This window comes from Octopus sinensis, linkage group LG9, assembly GCF_006345805.1.
Source record: "Octopus sinensis linkage group LG9, ASM634580v1, whole genome shotgun sequence".
Lineage (NCBI taxonomy): Eukaryota > Metazoa > Mollusca > Cephalopoda > Octopoda > Octopodidae > Octopus > Octopus sinensis.
In genome coordinates, this window is record NC_043005.1 from 49,810,898 (window position 1) to 49,831,630 (window position 20,733).

Below are 20,733 nucleotides of genomic sequence, written 5' to 3' on the forward strand. Positions count from 1 at the left end.
TCGATTAAAAAAAATAAACTAGTTTGAGTAGGAAGATTTAAAATAAGAAAAAGGGAAAAAGTTCGTCTGCTGTGAAGGGAGACGGCAGGATTTTATTTAATGTTTTGGCTCGTTCACAGACTCGATCGAATTTCTGCAGTTAATTGATTTTGCATCGGTCGGCCTCTTGACTGTTACAACGTAATTAGTGTTAAGTACTCGGTCGGAGGATCTCGACAGGAGCAGTCATTGCAGCATTTCACCCCTCTGCTTGGCCATAGCGCAATCTACTTAACGAGGGAGCTTCTATATCTATACGGTTGCACAATATGTTAGAAGTACCAGCCAAATCGGCCTTGAGTTACACCCTACTGTTCTAAGAAAGGAAATTACATACTAGACATACTTTTAATGCTTTTGATCAAGATGATCTGGGGTTAAACAAAATCAGTAGCAGCAGGTGGTGTAGGACTGTAGCGAGAATACATGTCTAGATTGTTAACAAGCACACCAAATGCTGTTCTCGCTCCTACCTGCATGTCGCGAGACTGACAACACATCAAGTAAATAACAACATACCGGTGTCTCTCGACAAATAACACGAACATTTTTTTTACCTGCAGTAAGTAACATGTATAGTCGATTGCGGGATACCTTGCCGAACAAGTATATTACAGGTGTTTTATATATATATATACCCCTATATGTCAAGACTTCCTTTTACACTCCCACAAAAGCACCCCTTTATTTATTTTTTTTTTTCAGCAATTTTTTTTTAGAAATATGCGGAAAAATACGGAAGATTATGATTCTGAAAAAAATTCCCAAATTTTTTTGTAGTTACGGTAGGGTTAGGGTTTTAGGGTTACGGTTACGGTTTTAGGGTTAGGGAAAAACGTGAAAAATGAATAAATTGGGGGAAGGGGGGGGGGCAAATTTCAAAATGCTGATTTTTAGCAATTTCCCGGAATCTCCATATCCGAAAACGGGGTTTTGAGCAAAAAAAAAAAAAAATTGGGAGAAAATGGGGTAGGGTAGTCTTTCCCAATACCTTTGTTTTAGTCGAAAAAATTTAGATCTTTGCCATACCTTCGCAAAAAATTCAGAAGTGGTTGTTGGAAAATTTCTACGACATTACAAACTCCAATTTCTGGATTCCTAATTCTCCCGATTATAATCTCTTGGATTACTACGTGTGAGAAAGACACCAACCGCTCTGCTAGCAACATCAAAGCCGAAGTGGTGGCTAAGATCAAGGCGGTCTTCGAAGATCCTCCCAGGGACACAACCATAATCTAATTGATATTTGTTAATTTTTAAAAAATAAGTTTATTTTGGGGATGGGATATTGCGTTTCTTTTTCTTTTGGCAAACAAATTTAGCCTGAACACCCTCTATGTATGTCTAAGCACACATATATATATATATATATATATATATATATATATATATATATATATATATATATATATAACGCGAGGACGTGGAACAAATATAGTGTCATTGGACGCTCAGGAAAGGAAAGAAAGAAGGATTTAACGTTTCGAGCTGAGCTCTTCGTCAGAAACATAGAAAAAGGAAAGATCCAAGGAAAGGAAGACGGAGGGAAAAAAACCGCCAACGATACACACGTGAACCTCAATGAAATGCACAAGGCTCTCATCAGCTCCCGGGGCAATAAGATACTTGCCCAAGGTGTCGCGAAGTAGGACTAAACTCAAGACCACAGGATTGCTTTCTACAACTAAATAGTAGAGTTGATAAAACTGAATCACCTTCATTTCTACAATCTACGACCAAATACACCTTCTGTAGAGAGTCGACCAGGAAGTCAAACAGCGAAAGAAATTATTCTGTGTTTACGTGCATATTGTGTGTGTGTGTGTGTTGGATAGAATGTTCTGTTGTAACAGTTCCAGTTCAGCTGGCCCTTCATCCGTTCGGTGATCATGAAATACTGTACCAGTCAAGAACTGGTGTCAATTCTTCGCTCTTTTCCCTCTCTCAATCTATTTCGCAAGATGTAATAAACCACCCAAGAAACATGAATGGTGAAACCAGTGTGTGTTACTTGTGTTAACGACCTAGCAAGATATAAATGGCATCATTGATTGAAACAGGAATTGAATTTTGTACATACAAGGCTGCCCTTTGTACAAAAACTCGTAGATAATGCAGATTTATCTTATATTCCTTTATAGAGGTTTTATTATAAGGGCTAGTTATCTATAATACTGGTTTCAATATTTCAAGACGCTTCAAAACACACTCAAGATTTCAAAGGGTGTGTAATCGATTGTATTAATACAGTAATTCAGTGGTAGTCATTTTATTGACCCCACGCACCCACATTCTTTTTCTAAATGTTGACGAATAAAAAGGTAAACACCGGTGGGATTTGAACTCAGATCATAGATTAACGTAACTATATACATATACTTCCAGGTATTTTAGTAAGTTTAACGCTACCGTTTCTTCTATTACCTCCCAAATCCTTTGATGACTAGGTAAAGAATACGTACACCACCCGTTTTCGACGTAACAAAAAACCCTAACCTAATCCTAACTGTAAACACCGGATGTGCGTATTCTTTACTTTCGCAGATATATAAAGTCGGTTTATGTCCGGTCATAGAGTGACCAGTGGTTTCCTATCCACAAAGGGCTCCCAAAGTCTGACAAGCCGTCCATGGGGCTAAGCCCTTTGTGGGTGCGAAACCATTGGTCCACTATAACCGAACATAGACTTAACTACATATAAATACATTACTGTTCTCTACTTCAGAGTGTACTTCTTTTTCGGATATATATATATATATATATATATATATATATATATATATATAGCATCTGATGTAGAAATAGATATACAGCTGCTAAGTTAACTCTAAACCTAACTCGACGTAGATCATCATCCAGTCTGCTTTCAGCATAGAGGTTAAGCAACCATTATATTTCGTAGTATTACTGGTTATATATAAAGCAAATATGTAAGACAACTTACGATGAACACAAGTTTATATTATTAGTTCCTTTTTACGTTTCACTATCGTGATTGTTTGGAACTCTCCGCGTTCGATGTTCCATTAGTACTTAGAACATTCAATGCAGAGCTCCAAACACTCACAATGGTGAAACGAACGTAGGAACTAATGATATAAACTTAAATTTTATAGAAATTTCTCAAATACATAGATATAACACTTAAAGCGCTTAGCTTTACATATGTTATGGGCGCGAAACATTGGGTAACTCTATAAACCGGCCAAAACTATCTATCTATATATATATATATATATATATATATATATATAACGGATTTTAATAAACTGAACGTTCATAAAATAGTCATGAATTTTTTAAATAATCATTAGGTGATACGTAATATAATTAAGAACTGGTTAAGTGTAAGAAATTATATAACTGAAGGGCAACTGCCCCACAAAATATTAAATTTGGACGTTATTATCTTTCACCTGGTTTCTAGAAAAAGAAAAATCTTAAACGTTGACTAAAATAGATTATTATTACTACTATTATTATTTTGTTGTTGTTTTCTACCGTTTTGAAGAAACTGGAATCGGTGGTTGCTTCTTAAATCCCACGCCCAAGTCAACAGCCATGACAGAGCAGACCTGTATGATTCAAAGGTATTCCGATTGTGACCATCTCGTCTTTTTGTATGTAATCAAGGACAACAATGTTCAAATGAATTCTCCACACATGCTTTTCGAAGCGGTTAGATGGGGGTTGGGTAAAAGAAATAAAATGAGACCTGTCTGCTAGAAATGGTAGCCAGATCTCATTCCATTTCTAAGAAATACGCAGAAGCTTCCTTATTGGTTTGGGAAAAGTGAAAGACAAGGCCTACCGGCGTGTCGAATTATAATCAGTACGGAATTCTTTATTTGTTATATAGGGCTAGTCAATAATAAATAGTAGAATAACGGGTAATGAAAATGAACCGATTAAGAAAAAATAAGTCACAATAAACATATGCGTATATTACGTATGTAACAGGTAAATCAGACTTACTTCTTGTTTGCAAAACAATAGACACAACAAAGATTATATCTTTTTAAGCAATAGAACGACAGAGAAAATATTCTTCCTAGTACTAAAATGGTATTCAATAACTAATTTAATAGTTGGGCAATTATTAAGATTTTATTACACCCCAAACGACTTATATATATATATATATTTATATATATATATATATATATATATTTGTATGTATGTTTATGTGTATAATCTTTTGCGTAATCGAATTAACTAGCAGTTTGACTGCGTACGTCATTTATTTAATTTACAACTATATATATATATATATATATATATATATATATTATATATCGACCATAAGTTGTTGATTTTAGGTGTTGCAACCAGGATTTGAAGCGTTATTTAAAGATATTAAATGCAGAAATTCAATTTTAATCAAGACATTAAAAAAAAAAAGAATTAATATTGATACGTACAGATCCAAAGGTGAGAAATCATAATCTCCAATTTTACAGTCTTTCCCGTCGACACATAAGACGTAAACTCCGTGAATAAAAACAGCAGCGATTAACGATAGCCAAAACCTTGTCCAAGCCATACTTTTCCTGTTCTATAGCAAATATATCTACTTAGCAAATATTGATACGATGCTGAATGAGGACACACATATATACTACATATATATTACATATATATATATATATATATATATATATATATATAATGTATGAGTCTTTTCGGCGTGTACTATGAAAACCTGTGATGTGTTGTTTCTGTTAATAGTAAATAAATGTATGTGTGTTTTAAAGGATAATAATTAAATATTTTTTTGTGTATACTAGCAAGAGAGAGATTGTTGTAGTTACTTGTTACTTTTTCCTAATTTTTTCTCGTCATGTGAAAATACGTATTTTTGTTGCTGGTATTTTTAACAATACGGGGAGTGTGATATAACACGGATGTTCAATGCGTTTCAACGTGACTATATATATACATACATAAATAAGACAATTAAAACGTTATATATATATATATATACGCGGATAAAAAAAATAAGAGTACAATGAAGAAATTCGTCAGTGGCTATTCATAAGACCACTGAACGACGACGACCGAGCTATTCAGTTAAAAATCCACAAGACAAGACACATTTGAAAAGATAACCACCCAGCGCCAAATAAACCAGCTGTAAGTGTGTTAATATCTAACGGGAAGTTGTTAGGTGCGTCACGGAAGCTAAATTAAAAAAAGGGGCAGATAACTGCGATTGTTGTTTGTCCACGCAATTATTCTCCGCAGGTTCTTAGTAGTCGAGAATGATTCTGATCCTAACCTTTCCATATCTGACCATCCCCATCATTTATCCACACATAGTGTAATTTAAGACTATGTTATATTTTAACTTTTACTTGTTTCAGTCATTAGACTCTCAGACATGTTAGGGCACCGCCTTGAAAGTTATATTTAGTTCAACGAAATACTCTATTGATCATTTCTGGTCAAACCACTAGGCTACAGGAACCTAAAATCCACACCAGTTGTTGGGACCTAAAGTAAATTCACACACATACATACACACGTATATAAATATATATACGAAGGGCTTCCTTCAGGTTCTGTTTGCCAAATCCACTCACAAGGCTTTGGTTGGCCCAGGGCTATACTATAGACACTTGCCAACGTTGTCACGCAGTGAAACTGAACACAGCAGTAATAGGACGATTTGGCTACTATTTCTAGCAGGTGTTGCAACGTCGTTAAGCAGTCCTTTTTTACAACCTGTTTGTCACGAAACTGACATCATAATATTTTATGACTGTTGTCTCATATTTACAGATTAAATACATTGATTTCATATTTTACTCACCCATGCAATCAGGATGTTCTATTTCGGAGATTGTGGTTGTTGTTGTTGGTGGTGGTGGTGGTCTTCTTCTTCTTCTTGTATTTAGTGTGTCGAATTTACCATTACAATTACAATAGTAATAATAAACATCTTTCAAAGTTGATTATGTTTTTTCCCCTTTTTGAAAATGTTATAGAGATTCCTTTGGGTGAGGTGGAGTGGGTGGGGGTTTGGTCCTTGCTGGCAGAATTGGTAGACCGGCAGACAAAATATCTTTTGGTGTCTTAGTTTCGTTCCTTTATGTTTTAAGCTCAAATCTGTTTGGGTGCCAATTTAATAATACCCTAGAGTATTTGGGATCGATTTAATTGAATGCTAGCAGAAAAGCGGGGCTTATCCCTTGGTTCCGTTGTCATAATTGTTTCACTAATCCAATAACAACAATACAAAATATGTAGCCCTTAAAACGGTTTTTGTGCATTTACAGATGATACCGAATTGGCTTACACAGGATCTTGTTTTTAGGAATGAATACCCAAATTGTGAAGTCAGATCTGTAATAACATGAAATTAGTTACCCGATAGTAAGAATTCAAATAAAGTAACCCCGAAAATGGTTTTACTGTGTTCCCAGAATATATAGAACTTAGAAGGAAATAGTGTGGTAAGTAGCTTGTTTACCAACCACATGGTTCCGGGTTCAGTACCACTGCGTGGCACCTTGGGCAAGTGTCTTCTTCTATAGCCTCGGGCCGACCAATGCCTTGTGAGTGGATTAGGTAGACGGAAACTGAAAGATGCCCGTCGTATATATATGTATGTGCGTGTATGTTTGTGTGTCTGTGTTTGTCCCCCTAGCATTGCTTGACAACCGATGCTGGTGTGTTTATGTCCCCCGTCACTTAGCGGTTCGGCAAAAGAGACTGATAGAATAAGTACTGGGCTTACAAAGAATAAGTCCCGGGGTCGAGTTGCTCGATTAAAGGCGGTGCTCCAGCATGGCCGCAGTCAAAATGACTGAAACAAGTAAAAAGAGAGAAAGAGAGAGAAAGGTATGTATGCTAAAATCGTGAAGCGTGTTACGTGATAACAGGCTAATCAGATATGCGATAATAACAATTCAAAGTAAATAACTCTGAAAAGGGCTTTTGTGCATTCAAAAAGAATATTACTCTCAGGGGCGCTAGTGTTGGTATATTCGTGAATAAGTCACTAACAGAAATAAATGGATCTATTGGTTAGGAAAATACTATTGTTTAAGGATTGTATTGGATAAATTGCGAAAATAGCTCTCTAACAGTTCAAATAGTAAGAAATAAGCATACTCAGTTTTATTTTTACCAAATAATTTCGGAAAATGAATTGGTTATTTCTCTTGGCTATATATAAGGATTCCTGCCAGGGGCGAATGGGTTATTTTCCTTGGTTTTTAAAATAAAATATAATATATATAAGAATCCCTTCCAGAGGTCCTTTTATCAATTTTTTTCAACAATCTGAGTATGCCATGAGGTTTCCAGACATGAGTAGTACTCACGTGTCAAGTTTCATCAAAATCGATAAAACGATGTATGATGAGTTAGCTAACACACCCACAGACAAAATTTACCACATTTGTAATAGATACCAAGCCTCAGAATCGTGCAGGCTTGTTATGTCACAATTGTTAAAAATTTTATCTCTGGCACAAACTATAAAGTGAAGTTTGCACAACATTTTTTTTAACGTTGCAATGCTAACATTAGGTACTTTTCTTGGGAAAGTATTCTTAAGCTTTTTTGCTTTTAGTTCTTTGCAGTAAATATGTTGCAGCTTCTGATACCTATGGGTTGATATGTAACTAATTCATGAACGTTTAACATTTTATTAAATATTTCACAAATAAAAGATATTTTTGCAACCTTTTCAGAATTATACTGTGACCCATAAGTTGGGGAACAGTAGGTGTGAAGAGTTGGACAATCAATATTACTTAACAATCTTTAGTTTCGTTCATCTCTGTTTTGTACCCAAATTTATCAAAATCGATTTTGCCTTTCCTTTGTCTGAATCAGTAATATGAGTACAATTCGTTTCAATTAATCAAGTAAATCAGCATCAGTCATTGCTTCCCCATTGCTGGGTAAATAAATACTTTCCTATTTTGTTTACATAATTTTTAGTTTGGGGTGACTTTTCGTTGTTATTGTTTTGGTCACTAATACGACCGCTAAAGTTGTTTGTTTAAGAACAATTCGATAAGTTTGGGTTCCATTTAACCAATCTAGCCTCTTGCATATTGTCTCAGATCGGCTTTGGGCTAGTTTCTTATTCAGCATATTAAAAATAGCTTTATTTCCAAGGGATTTCCTATCCGTCATGCCCCTCAGCTGATCTGATAATAGTTGCTGGACACCACCTGTTCCCTATTTTAGCCGACCCAGAAGTAAACTAGGGGCAATTCTGAAAATGACGGGCTCATTTGGGCAATATTTCATGAATGTGTGCTAAACTATAAAAGAAAATGAAATAATTATACAAATACGAAATTACTATTATTAGTTTTTAAAGGAACGTGTGTGTTTTAATAATGGTATATATGGTATGTATGTAAAGGCGCGTGGCTTAGTGGTTAGGGTAATCGGCTCACGGTCGTATGGTCATGAGTTCGATTCCCGGCGGCGCGTTTTCTCCTTGATCAATGCACCAGTCCACTCAGCTGGCAAAAATGCGCTGTACCTGTAATTCAAAGGGCGGGCCTTGTCGTATTCCGTCACGCTGAATCTCCCTGGGAGCTACATTAAAGATACGCGTGTCTGTGGAGTGTTTAGTCACTTCCACGTTAATTTCACGAGCAGGCTGCTCTGTTGATCGATTCAACTGGAACCCTCGTCGTAGTAATCGAAAGAGTGTCAAGTTATATGTTATGAAAACAACTAAATACTGTACGTAGTTGTTTTCACAACAGTTTTATAAACATTCCAAAGAACGCGAAGTAATTCCTTTTCGGAATTCTCGAAGCACACGCACATAAAGCTATATATATTTATAATTGCATGTAAATATGTAAATATTGGGTTGAAAAACCCTTTTGGACAGAAAAAGTCGGAGGCTACACATGGGACTGAAATCCACATCTCCTGTAGACATGACAGGCTTTCTACCACTGAACCAAAGTAATCCTTCAAATTTCTCTTTCCATTCAAGAAACTTTATTTGTATCAATGAGAATTGTACGTTGTTGACTACAAAAATTTTATAAACATTCGAGAGAAGGTGGAGTAATTCTTTTGGTTAATCTCTAGTTTAACACCCGGTCACAATTTTTTTTTTTAAATAGTGTAATAGGTGTAAAACAATGTGTAGTAAACGAATATGTAGAAAAAAATGCACGCTAACGAGCGGGTGAGGACTCGGAATATTTATTCGATCAAATTTTTTTCCCTCATAACTTTCAGGAAAATGGATATCTTTTAATGGGTGGGTGATAAGAAGCTTGCTTTCCAACCGCATGGTTCCGGGTTCAGTCCCAGTGCGTGGCACTGTGGGCAAGTGTCTTCAGCTATAGCCTCAAGCCGACTAATGCGTCCTGGATGCATTGGTCGGCCGTAAACCATGTAGTTGGGAAGCAAGCCCAGAATCATGTGGTAGGGAAGCAAGCTTCTTATCACACACCCATTAAAAGAGATCCCTTTTCCTGAAAATTATGAGGGAAAAAATCGGATCGTGTGAATATTCCTAGCCTTCCCCGCCTTCGTTCTTCAGCGCGCGTTTTTCTTCATATTCGTTTGCTACACATTGTTTTACTCCTATTACACTATTTTTCCCCATTTTCCTCCCATGTTTTTGACCGGCTGTTAAACTAGAGATTAACCATTCTTTTCCGGAATTCTCGAAGCACACACGCATAAAGCTATAGATAATAGCCATGTAAATATATACATATTTGAAAAATGAATAGAAATGGCTTTGTTGATAATTGTTCCACTTGAGATGTTTATCAATCAATAGTTGTTTACAAAGCGTGACTCTGTTGTGAGTTTCTCACTTAAAAGTGGTTTTTAAGCTATTCTAATTTTCCTTTTACTTCAGTCTCCCCTTGTATGCGTAGGTAGAGTTGTTGAACTACACACACACACACACACACACACACATTCTCGTAAACATCTAATGATTTGTAAACATTCTAATTATTAAAGTAGAAAAATTTTCAGAAAATCTATTTCTGTTCATAAGCAATAATAAATCTCTGAACGAGGTATAAACAGTAACTGCACGACAATGTGAAGTATATTTGCTATTTAAATGTGGCTAATCACTAAGGGTGGATGCTAGTGTAGCTTGTAGCCCCAGGAGAACATCTCCAGCTGGCTATTGACACACTTTCTGTGCCCTATCAGTATTTGAAAAGGGAAGCCATCCTTCCCATCGTCGACCTGACGTGATACGCACGGACCCGGGTTTCTGAATATTTACCCGTCGTCAACGCACGACAATCAGCTGGAGAAGATGTTCTCCTGGGGCTACAAGCTACAGTAGCATCCACCCTTAGTGGTTAGCCACATTTAAGTGGCAAATATACTTCACATTATTTCTGTTCATGTTTTCAAATATATAATTCGATACCAAAGATTTTCTATCATAATTCTACTACTACTACTACCACTACTACTACTACTACTACTACTACTACTACTACTACTACTACTACTACACACGAGCATGCACGCACGCACACACACACACACACACACACACACACACACACACACACACACACACACGCACGCACACACGCACACATAGGCATACCTCAACTTATATCAGTATTTTTTTTAAAACTGCGTAATGAAATTTTATTCAAAATACCAACAGGAATATGTGTGGATCTTTTCTGTTCACAAAAGAAAAACAAAGAAAAAAAGGGAGAATGAAAAAAAAAAAACATCAATTGCACACCGAGTGCTTCAATTGGTTGCCCGTAACAAGATTCAACGGAACCTACAGAAGCAATCCAGTACGTCGGTAATTGGTTTCAAGGCATGTGATTTTTCACGAAAAACAACGTAACATTAAAGAATAAATTTTGAACAAAATCTATTATATCTGTTTTAATAAATGACTAGCAGTATCGCCCGGCGTTGCTCGGGTTTGTAAGGGAAATAACTATATAAGCATTTTTAGAGAGTTACTTCCCTTATAGATGCCAATTCGGGCTTTCTTAGCCATTTCTGTTTTGGTGTCTTCAAGCCATGAAGTCGTTGTTCTAAAAGAACGCTGGTCTCCTTGACAACGCATTACGACGTTGATTTCTTTACACTCCCTTCCCCACAGCTTCACGAGGGAGGGAAGGGGGAGAAGCAAACAGGTGCAGCTGTGACGTGGACGCCAACTCCGCCGCCATCGACACACGAAAAATTATGCATTAAAATGGAATAAAAAATGATGTTAAATTATTTTTAAAATCGTAGACTCATCGTTGACGCGCGCTAATAGCCAGACGGGCTCGATATGAATCACGACTATAAGATACCCGAATTTGGTTAAACTGCACCGCAAAATGTGGGAGGAGTTAGGAATCTAAGTCGAAGGGGACAGACACACAACTAGAGTTTTATATATATAGATTTGTACATATTTTCATAGGGACTTTATTTGATTCTCCTTTTCAGTATTGGCTTTTAGGCGTAAATTAGTTGGATTAAATTGATTAAAGTTGGGGTTTATTTTACCCCATTAATTTCTTATAAAACGACATGAGGTCAAAAAGATGTAAGTTGAGGTACGCCTGTCGCGTCTTGTCCCAACATTCGAAATGCGGAGTAGATAAAGCGATGATGAAGGGAATGTTCTTTAAGTTGCCTTTCTCATTTCTCTGTTTGTTTCTTTCGTTGTTCGTAAAAAAGTTCATTTTCTATGTTTTTGTTTTTTATGTCCTCGTTTCTTATTTTGTCTACATTTTTGATGTCCTGTACCCATATATGCATATATATATAGATATATATGTAGGTATGTACAAACACACACACACACACACACACACATGCATATATTTATATATTTTTATATTATTATATGATCGAACGCCACGCATCCATTTCCAAGTAAGTTTTATTTTAATTACGATGCGCACTCTTATTCTATCTCTATTCTTTCTATCTATCTCCCTCTCTTGTTCTTCTTCCTTTCTGTTTCTCTCTCCCATCCTTTCCCTATTTTTCTTCTCTCCCCTTCACCGTTCTCTCTCTCTCTCTCACTCTTCCTCCTTGACTCTCTCGTTGATTACACGTGACCAACGGCCATCCATCTTTCTTTCTTCTACTTCCTGCCTAAAGACAAGATGTGCTTTTACCTGTCTTTTCTCAAGCTCGTTTTTCCAGCGATCACTACTTCACATCTTTTTGACTTAACAACCCTCACCGTTTGTTTTTACTATTTTGTTCTCACTGTCCTATTTTTGCTACCACTTTCACCCGCACAAAATCCCAAATTTTATTTAATTTGCTTGGCGGGAAGGATTGTTTTAACGAAGTCGCGTCTTGTCCTTACGTTCGAAACATGGGGTAGATAAAACAGGGGACAACTGATGAAGGGAATGTTCTTTATGTTGCCTGTCTCGTTTCTCTGTTTGTTTCTTTCATTGTTCGTAAAAATAGTTCGTTTTCTATGTTTTTTTTATGTTCTCGTTTCTCATTTTGTCTACGTTGTTTTGATGTCCTGTACCCATATATGCATGTATATATACATATATATGTAGGTATGTACATATATGTATGTATATATGCATATATTTATATGTTATTTATATTATTGTATGATCGGACACTACGCATCAATTTTCAAGTAAGTTTTATACACACACACACACACACACACACATATATATCATACATTCATGATATGATAAACACACCAATATATAGTTGAAGCATTGTTTGTTTCTTTAAAACAATTCTGCGAAGTATCACCACCACCACCCGCTCCATCTAAAGAAGTTGTTTAGTAATCGCTTTAAATAATATTCAGTATATCTTTAATTCCATTATATCATAAATATAAATATTAAGAGTTGCAACTTTGATTACCGCCACTCCATCCCTCCTTTGTAAGTTTTATTCAAGCGTTGTTGGCATTCTTGACGAACCGACAAGATTATGACTGAAAGTCACGTGAAATGTATCACAAGTTGTGTCCATGCATAAAAATAGAAGAAAAGAAAGTGGGAGGGGGTAGACGAGGAGGAAATTAACAAATGGGGTACTATATACACACATACACACACACATATATATATGAAGATTCGGTCGGGTTTCTCAAAGAGGAAGTTTGATGATATATTTTCAGTCAGAGACTCTTGTTTCGTTTCGTGCACGTGGTTTTTGTGGACGTAGATTTCTAAGCACGTTGTATATAGTCATACACACAAGTGCTCGCACATTCATACCCATCACATGTAGATCTTTTTTTTTTTTTACTTTTATCTGCTTTTGCTTGTTTCAATCAATGGATTGCGGCCATGCTGGGGCACCGCCATATAAGTTTATTTATTTATATATTTTTGTTTTCAGCCGAAAAATCGACACATGTACTTATTCTTCTCTCTGGTACTTTTTGTTATATTAACCCTATTAAAAAAAATTGGTTCTCTCCCCGCCCCCGTTTTACCGAAAATAACGGAAAACATGTAAACTAAAAAAATTAACGAACACGAGGAGTGGCTGTGTGGTAAGTAGCTTGCTTACCAGCCACATGGCTCCGGGTTCAGTCCCACTGCGTGGCACCTTGGGTAAGTGTCTTCTACTATACCCTCGGGCCGGCCAAACCCTTGTAAGTGGATTTGGTAGACGGAAACTGATAGCCCGTCGTATATATATATATATATATATATATATATATATATTGGAAGGTTTGGAGATGATGTACAGGTATTTTATATTAGAAGAAATGAGGTACTCAGAAAATCGGATGGTTTTTATTTACAGATATTTATTTGTATATTACATTTTTTTTTATACATCATATAACTTAGATCATGTATTAGCGCTTTCTCCCATTCTAGTGGGGTTTTCAAATGAAACTAAGTTCCTGTGTGAAAAGTTTTGACCATTTTATAGTGGTATTGAGTTTGTAGTGGTGGGGACGAATATAAGACAGTACAAGAGGGTGATGGATGAGGAGAAAGTGAGAGAGAGAGCATGTGTGTGTTTTTTTGTATTTGGAATGAGTGCTAAAGAAAAAGAGGGGAAGGGAGATGAAACTGATTTATTGGAAGTCCACCTGAAGATTGTCGATCAAGACAAGAAACGATTGTAGTGGCGGTTTTTTTGACTATTTATTAAAATTTTATGTATTGATTAAGACTTTCCTTGTTTGTTTTGCAAAATAGTGGTTTTGTCTCTAATAATATTTTATATATATATATATATATATATATATATATATATATATATATATATATATATATGTATGTATTATATATGTATGTATGTATGTGTGTGCTTGTGTGTCTGTTTGTCCACCCCACCCCCCTAACATAGCTTGACAACTGATGCTGGCGTGTTTACGTCCCCGTAACTTAGCAGCTCGGCAAAAGTGACCGTTAGAATAAGTACTAGGCTTACAGAGAATAAGTCCTAGGATCGATTTGCTCAACTAAAGACGGTGCTCCACCATGACTGCAGTCAGATGACTGAAACAAGTAAAAGAATAAAAGAATGAAAACAAAATAAAATTAATAACCATGAAAACTGAAAAAATTTTTAATCTTATGGAATCTGATAACATTTTTATAACAAATTATACCATGCATATTGAGGAGGCCAAACATCAACAGTATGTTAAAGTATTCAATCAAAAGGATCTAACTCTTTTAATCCAACCTCTTGTTGCTACATTAACTCGATTTTTTGGTGGGGAGGTGACCCAATTTTTTAATGGCAATTTTTTAATAGGGGTGAAATCACCAAAAAGTACCTTCTTTCTACTCAATACATCACTCAAGCTGCTGGGTTAAATGGATATAAACATACCAACACCAGTTGTCAAGTGGTTTCAGGGAACAAATACGGACACAAAGACACATGTACACATGCCTGCACACACGACAAGGTCCCACACAGTTTCTGTCAACCAGATTCACTCAGAAGGATTTGGTTCACTTGTGCTCTAGCTGAAGACACTTGCCCAAAAGTACTATGCTGTGGTATTGAACCTGGAGCCATGAGATTCTTTACATTGATTACCATTCTTTCTAGAATTAGGAAGCTGGTTTCTAACAAAGAAACAAAAACTTCTTCCTTGATATCTTAAAATAACAACAGTGATAAGTGTCACATATCAAAATTTAAGAAAGTTTTGCATATTTTTACTGTTCCACTTATAGATTATATCTCTAATAGATTTGTGTTAGCCCAGTGCGCCTTGAACTTTTTTCACTTGTGGTACACATATTCTTTTCAAAATTCAGCAGCCCACCTGAACTCAAAATGTAACTAAAAGTATAAGGGAAAAAATTACATTCAAATTACACTGCAACACACCTAGTATTGTCTCATGGCACACCAGTGTGCCGTGGCATACCGATTGCAGAGCACTATGTTAGCCAGTCTCTTTCTTTGCTGGAAAATCCTAGCTTCTTCAGATTGTTATTTTATTTATGCACCCTTTTCAAAGCCTAGCCAGGCTCATGGGCCCAGTTTCCCAGTTTCTGTGGTGTATGTGTTCCCCCCAGCTGGACAGGATGCCAGTCCATCACAGCGTTACTCAAGAAACAGGAAGAAAGAGTGAGAGAAAGTTGGGGTGAAAGAGTACATTAGAGGTTGCCACCACCCCCTGCCAGAGCCTCGTGGAGCTTTAGGTGCTTTCGCTCAATAAACTCACACAATGCCCAGTCTGGGAATCGAAACCGTGATCCTCTAACCACAAGTCTGCTGCCCTAACCACTGGGCCATTGTGCCTCCATTCTCCAGATTGTAGTTTAGGCATTTACTAACATTTGTATGCATGTATGTATGTATGTGTGTGTGTTTGTGTGTTTGTGTGTGGTGTTGGGTCACTTAGTGCTACTGGTAACATGTAACCCAGTACAACCTGTTGCATGGACGCATGTTTGGGCTGTCGGTGGCAACTTTATGAAACCTACCGGTAAGGAAGGTGGTTTTTATTAACATTTCTGCACAATGATAAACAAAATGTGTCAAAAGATGGATGAACTCAGTAGAGTCAACTGCCATCCAACAGCTTAGATTACAAGAACATTAGTCTTTGTTTAGATATCTCTTTAAGAGAAGGAAATTCTGAAATAACACATGCCATGTTGCTAAGCTGGAGATCTCGCTTTTGCTCATTTCTGGAGTGCTTGGCTTTGTAAGTGAGTCTTAGTGATGTTGTGTAAGCTGTTATTGATTTTTTAATTTCAGCATGGGCATTGCTGACAGCCATTGTCTTTAATCTCAAGGATAAGATAATTTGTCAGTGATGGTCATATTTGTTTAGAAGCTGTCAGCCACCAATGCATGTAAGTATGTATGTATGTATGTATGTATGTATGTATGTATGTATGTATGCATGTATGTATGTATGTACATATGTATGTATGTATGTATGTATGTATATATGTATGTATGTATGTATGTACATATGTATGTATGTACGTATGTATGTATGTATGTATGTATGTATGCATGTATGTTTGTATGTACATATGTATGTATGTATGTATGTATGTATGTATGTATGTATGTACATATGTATGTATGTATGTATGTATGTATGTATGAATGTATGCATGTATGAGTATGTGTGTGTGTGTGTATGAGGTGCATTCAAAAATTATCTGAATTTATTCTTTCCTGCCAAAACTAATATCGCAAAGGCAAAATCCTTTAGGTGGTAGATAACGCCACCCTTTCTGCATATGCGTGAAAATTTTTGTGCTGATAGGCTGTATAAGGTCCAAGCTGTTATGTCTAGAGTACAGACATGTAATATGCACTTGTCAGATTTTTGTTTTCATGCAAGATAACTGAATGCATCAAGTAGCGAACAAATGACTCTGCCAGCTTGCTACCTGAGATCATCCAATAGTAATTGAAAATTAAACTGCTGATGTCGTGCTGTTTTGAAAGTAACATTAAAATCATTGTAAGGTGGCATCTGGGTCTTGGATTGCACAGTGCAGCATGCCCTGAGCAATTTCCATGTGGAGTTGCTTCAACAGCTCTGCTAGCACCTTGGGGACGAATTTTGCCAAACCCTCTCTACATGCACAAATCCTTGGGTAAAATGGAATGCACTGATCCTGTCCCCATTTCCATTTCATGAGTAATTTCCTGGATTGCTACATGATGGTCTTCCATGATTATTCACCAAACCTTCTCCATTGGCTCCTCATTTCAGCTTGTGGATGGCCTGCTTGAGTGTGCCTCATTCTCCATGGAAGTGTAGCCATGTTTGAAACAGTTGTATCATTCCTTGATCTGAGTTTTACCCATGGCATCATCATCAATGGTCCACTGAATCTTCTGGATGGTTTGAGGTTGATTATCCCCAAGCTTTTGGCAAAACTTGATACAATATCTCTGCTTGATGCATTTGATGGGTCCAAATGACATGTCTGTACTCCAGCAGTAAAAAGTTGGATACTTTTTTTAATGACCCTCGTATGTATTTGTAAATGTGTGGTTTTATGTAAAATCAAATAATTAAGCTGCAATTGAAAGAGTCCTCAATACCTAACAAAGAGTTTGACAGTAATGTTAAAGTTTTACCAGTGAATGACAAAACTTGGACATCATTGTCAAACTCATTGATCACTGCCATAATGAAACTTCACTCTCACCTTTTTCTTTGTGGACACACACACACACACACGATACACACACACATGATATTACACATGATATTATATATATATATCATCATCATTTATCGTCCATTGTCCATGCTGGCATTAGTTGGATAGTTTGCTAGGCTAGCACACTAGAAGGCTGCACCAAGATCCAGTCTGATTTGGCATGATTTTCTATAGCTGGATGCCCTTCCTAACACCAGCCACACCGAGAGTATAATGGATGCTTTCATGTGCCACCGACATGGGTGTCATTTGCGTGACATCAGTATCTGCCATGACTGCAATTTTGCTCAGCTTGATGAGTCTTCGTCTCAAGCACAACATAATGCCAAAGGTCTTCGTCATTGCCTCCATAGGCCCAACGCTTGAAAGGAACTCAGCCACCTCACCTCCATGCGACCCACCCAAAAGGAACTCAGCTGCCTCACTTCTGTGAGGCCCAACACTCAAAAAGAACTCAGCCAATGTTCAAAGGTTGGTTTTTTTACAAATAGTTATTGTTAAGGTATTATCAAACTGGGCAAAATGCTCCATAAGCTTTCTGTTTGCACACCAGGCTAACAATATTGTTTAGATTGGCAAGAGGCTCCAAGTATTCTTCTAGCAGGGTCCAAGGTCTATACTTCATCACCATTCTATATTGAAAATCTGTGGTTGTGCTTCTGTCAAACTGGTTTTTACAGTGAGTAATATATACAAGACAAGGTATAAATAATGGTTATCACATATTTTCCCTTTATTGGAGTAAATTTGGCTTACAGCTGTTTCCAGTAGTCATTATAGGTTTGTTACTGATAGGTTTCTCAATTGGTCTATTGCTCAGTTGAGTGAAATGGCTCTGATGAAAGTAGCATTAATTTTCTAGGCCGTTCAACTTTCTCAACTGATCAATAGACCAATTGACAAACCTATAAGTAACGAACATATGATGACTCTGGAAACAGCTGCAAGTCAAATTTACTCTAATAAAGGCAAAATAAGTGATGACCATTATTTATACTTTGTCTTATATATATATATATATATACAGACATAGGTATGGCTGTGTGATAAGAAGTTTATTTCTCAACCACATGGATCCAGGTTCAGTCCCCCTGCATGGTATCTTGGGCAGTTGTATACTACTGTAGCCTAGGGCCGACCAATTCTTTGTGAGTGGATATGATAGATGGAAACTGAAAGAAGCCTGTTGCGTATATATATATATATATATATATATAAATAGATGAGTGTATTTTACCTTGTTAACAATTAACACGGATAAATGAATGAATAGTTACCAGGGCAGCAAAATCTCACAAGTAAAGATGTTGTAACTCCTTGTTTATAAAGGTTGAAACTTCGTGTTTACGTTGAATATTTGAATAATAGGAATAAAAAATGGAGTCAACGCAGGTTTAAACAAGTATTTTTTCTTTCTACATATGTTTCAAAAATTCCACTGATACTTATTCAAAGAATAAAGGGTATAAACAATGCAATCTTCTCTTCGGGAAAGTGAAAAAACGAAACTTGTCAATACGACATTTTAGCAAAAATGATGGATTCGTATAGCGATAGACAGAACGCTATTAATATTGTTTAAAAAACGTTATATGATATAACGTCATAAGTAGCTAACAGAAAGAGTAGGGATATTAATAGTGAATGTTAAATATAAAGGAATTAAAGTCTAAACTATATAATGATAGAGACTACTTATATGCACTAAAAGTATGCTTTTGCCAATGCTTACATCTGTATGCTCGTTCTATAACCGTGTTTACTAGAGTATTTTTAGAAAAAATAATGAAAAATAGCTCAGAATTGCAGAGAAGACAGAATTTCTTGCCTTTGTCATATGGTATCGAAATTGAGAGGATCACCATTCCAAATGAAATTGTTCATTGTGGTCTTTTAAATTCCAAATCAGTTTGCTGAGACCGGTACTATTCCGTTTATTTCTATCTCTAAATGTTAAGTAATGGATAGAAATTCTCTTAGATAACTCTAACGATGTGCTTCCAATGTAAAATCGTACTTTATTACGAGTACTGATTATACACTGGTATATAGAATTTTTAATCTTAGAGTTACTTGACATAAATTTAATTCTATTGGGATTGACTTCAGATACAATAACCTGTTATTAATTTCTAGAGGGTTGGATGGTAGTAGCTAAATTAATGTTAGTATTAGTAAATGTATTAATATTTAACAGTTTGTTATTATGAGAAGATATAATTTGCAAGAGATTTTTTGTGTTTGAAAAACCTATCCTAACCTTATGTGAATTAATTATAGAGTAATATCTAGAATTATTTGGAAAATTCCTAGCAATAGCTTGACGAAACAGCAGTGGGAGATTATATAATTAATTCACATAAGGTTAGGATAGGTTTTTCAAACACAAAAAATCTCTTGCAAATTATATCTTCTCATAATAACAAACTGTTAAATATTAATACATTTACTAATACTAACATTAATTTAGCTGCAAGCTTTTATAAATGATATCATTACCTAAGTAGAACAAGGACAAACCCAAAATCCTCTCTTAATTCAGTTTGATACACTATTCCTGCAATGCTAACCACATACAAACTGTACCACCTTTTGGCATGAGCATACTGGGCACTTTTCCAGCTGCCTCAGAGTCTAGAGCAGCATGTACTGAACTGTGGTTCCCAGGGCTGCATGTGGGCCCTCAGGCATTCTTCCAGTGCCCCACCCCCTGACGGTCTTCCCTTTTTAAATATAATGAAGTTTTCCTTAATTGACTTGTGTTTTACATTTCGTGGGGAAGACCCCTAAAAATATCCAGGTTTTGGATCTGGCCTGAATATTAAATAGGTTGAGAATCACAGGTCCAAAAACACAATTCAAATCTCTGTAAGCTGCAGCTGTGTTTATTGGAGGCTTCAGGAACATTGCTTTGTCCAAGGTCCTATTGTGGTGTTGAGGCTCTTTGCATACCAAAGGTAAAAGGTATAATCTACCCAAATACAAAAGCAGGTTAAGGAATTTCGCATTGAAACTGTTGTGGAGCTGATACCAAATATCAAGGAATAGGCTATTGGGATGAATTCAGTTT

At 36.2% G+C, this 20,733-nt stretch overlaps 1 protein-coding gene across 2 annotated transcripts in view; it reads right to left on the reverse strand.

Annotated features, from left to right (window-relative positions):
• Positions 1-5,196, reverse strand: part of LOC115215633 (cation-independent mannose-6-phosphate receptor) — a 161,033-nt gene extending 155,837 nt beyond the window's left edge. For both annotated transcript variants that reach the window (XM_029784884.2, XM_036505949.1), the window contains exons 1-2: positions 4,694-5,196; positions 4,461-4,660 (exon numbers count right to left, since the gene is read on the reverse strand). In XM_029784884.2, the coding sequence (XP_029640744.1) occupies positions 4,461-4,582 (122 nt within the window). In that variant the 5' untranslated portion in view covers positions 4,583-4,660; positions 4,694-5,196. The remainder of the gene's footprint in view (positions 1-4,460; positions 4,661-4,693) is intronic.
• Positions 5,197-20,733: the final 15,537 nt, after the last annotated feature.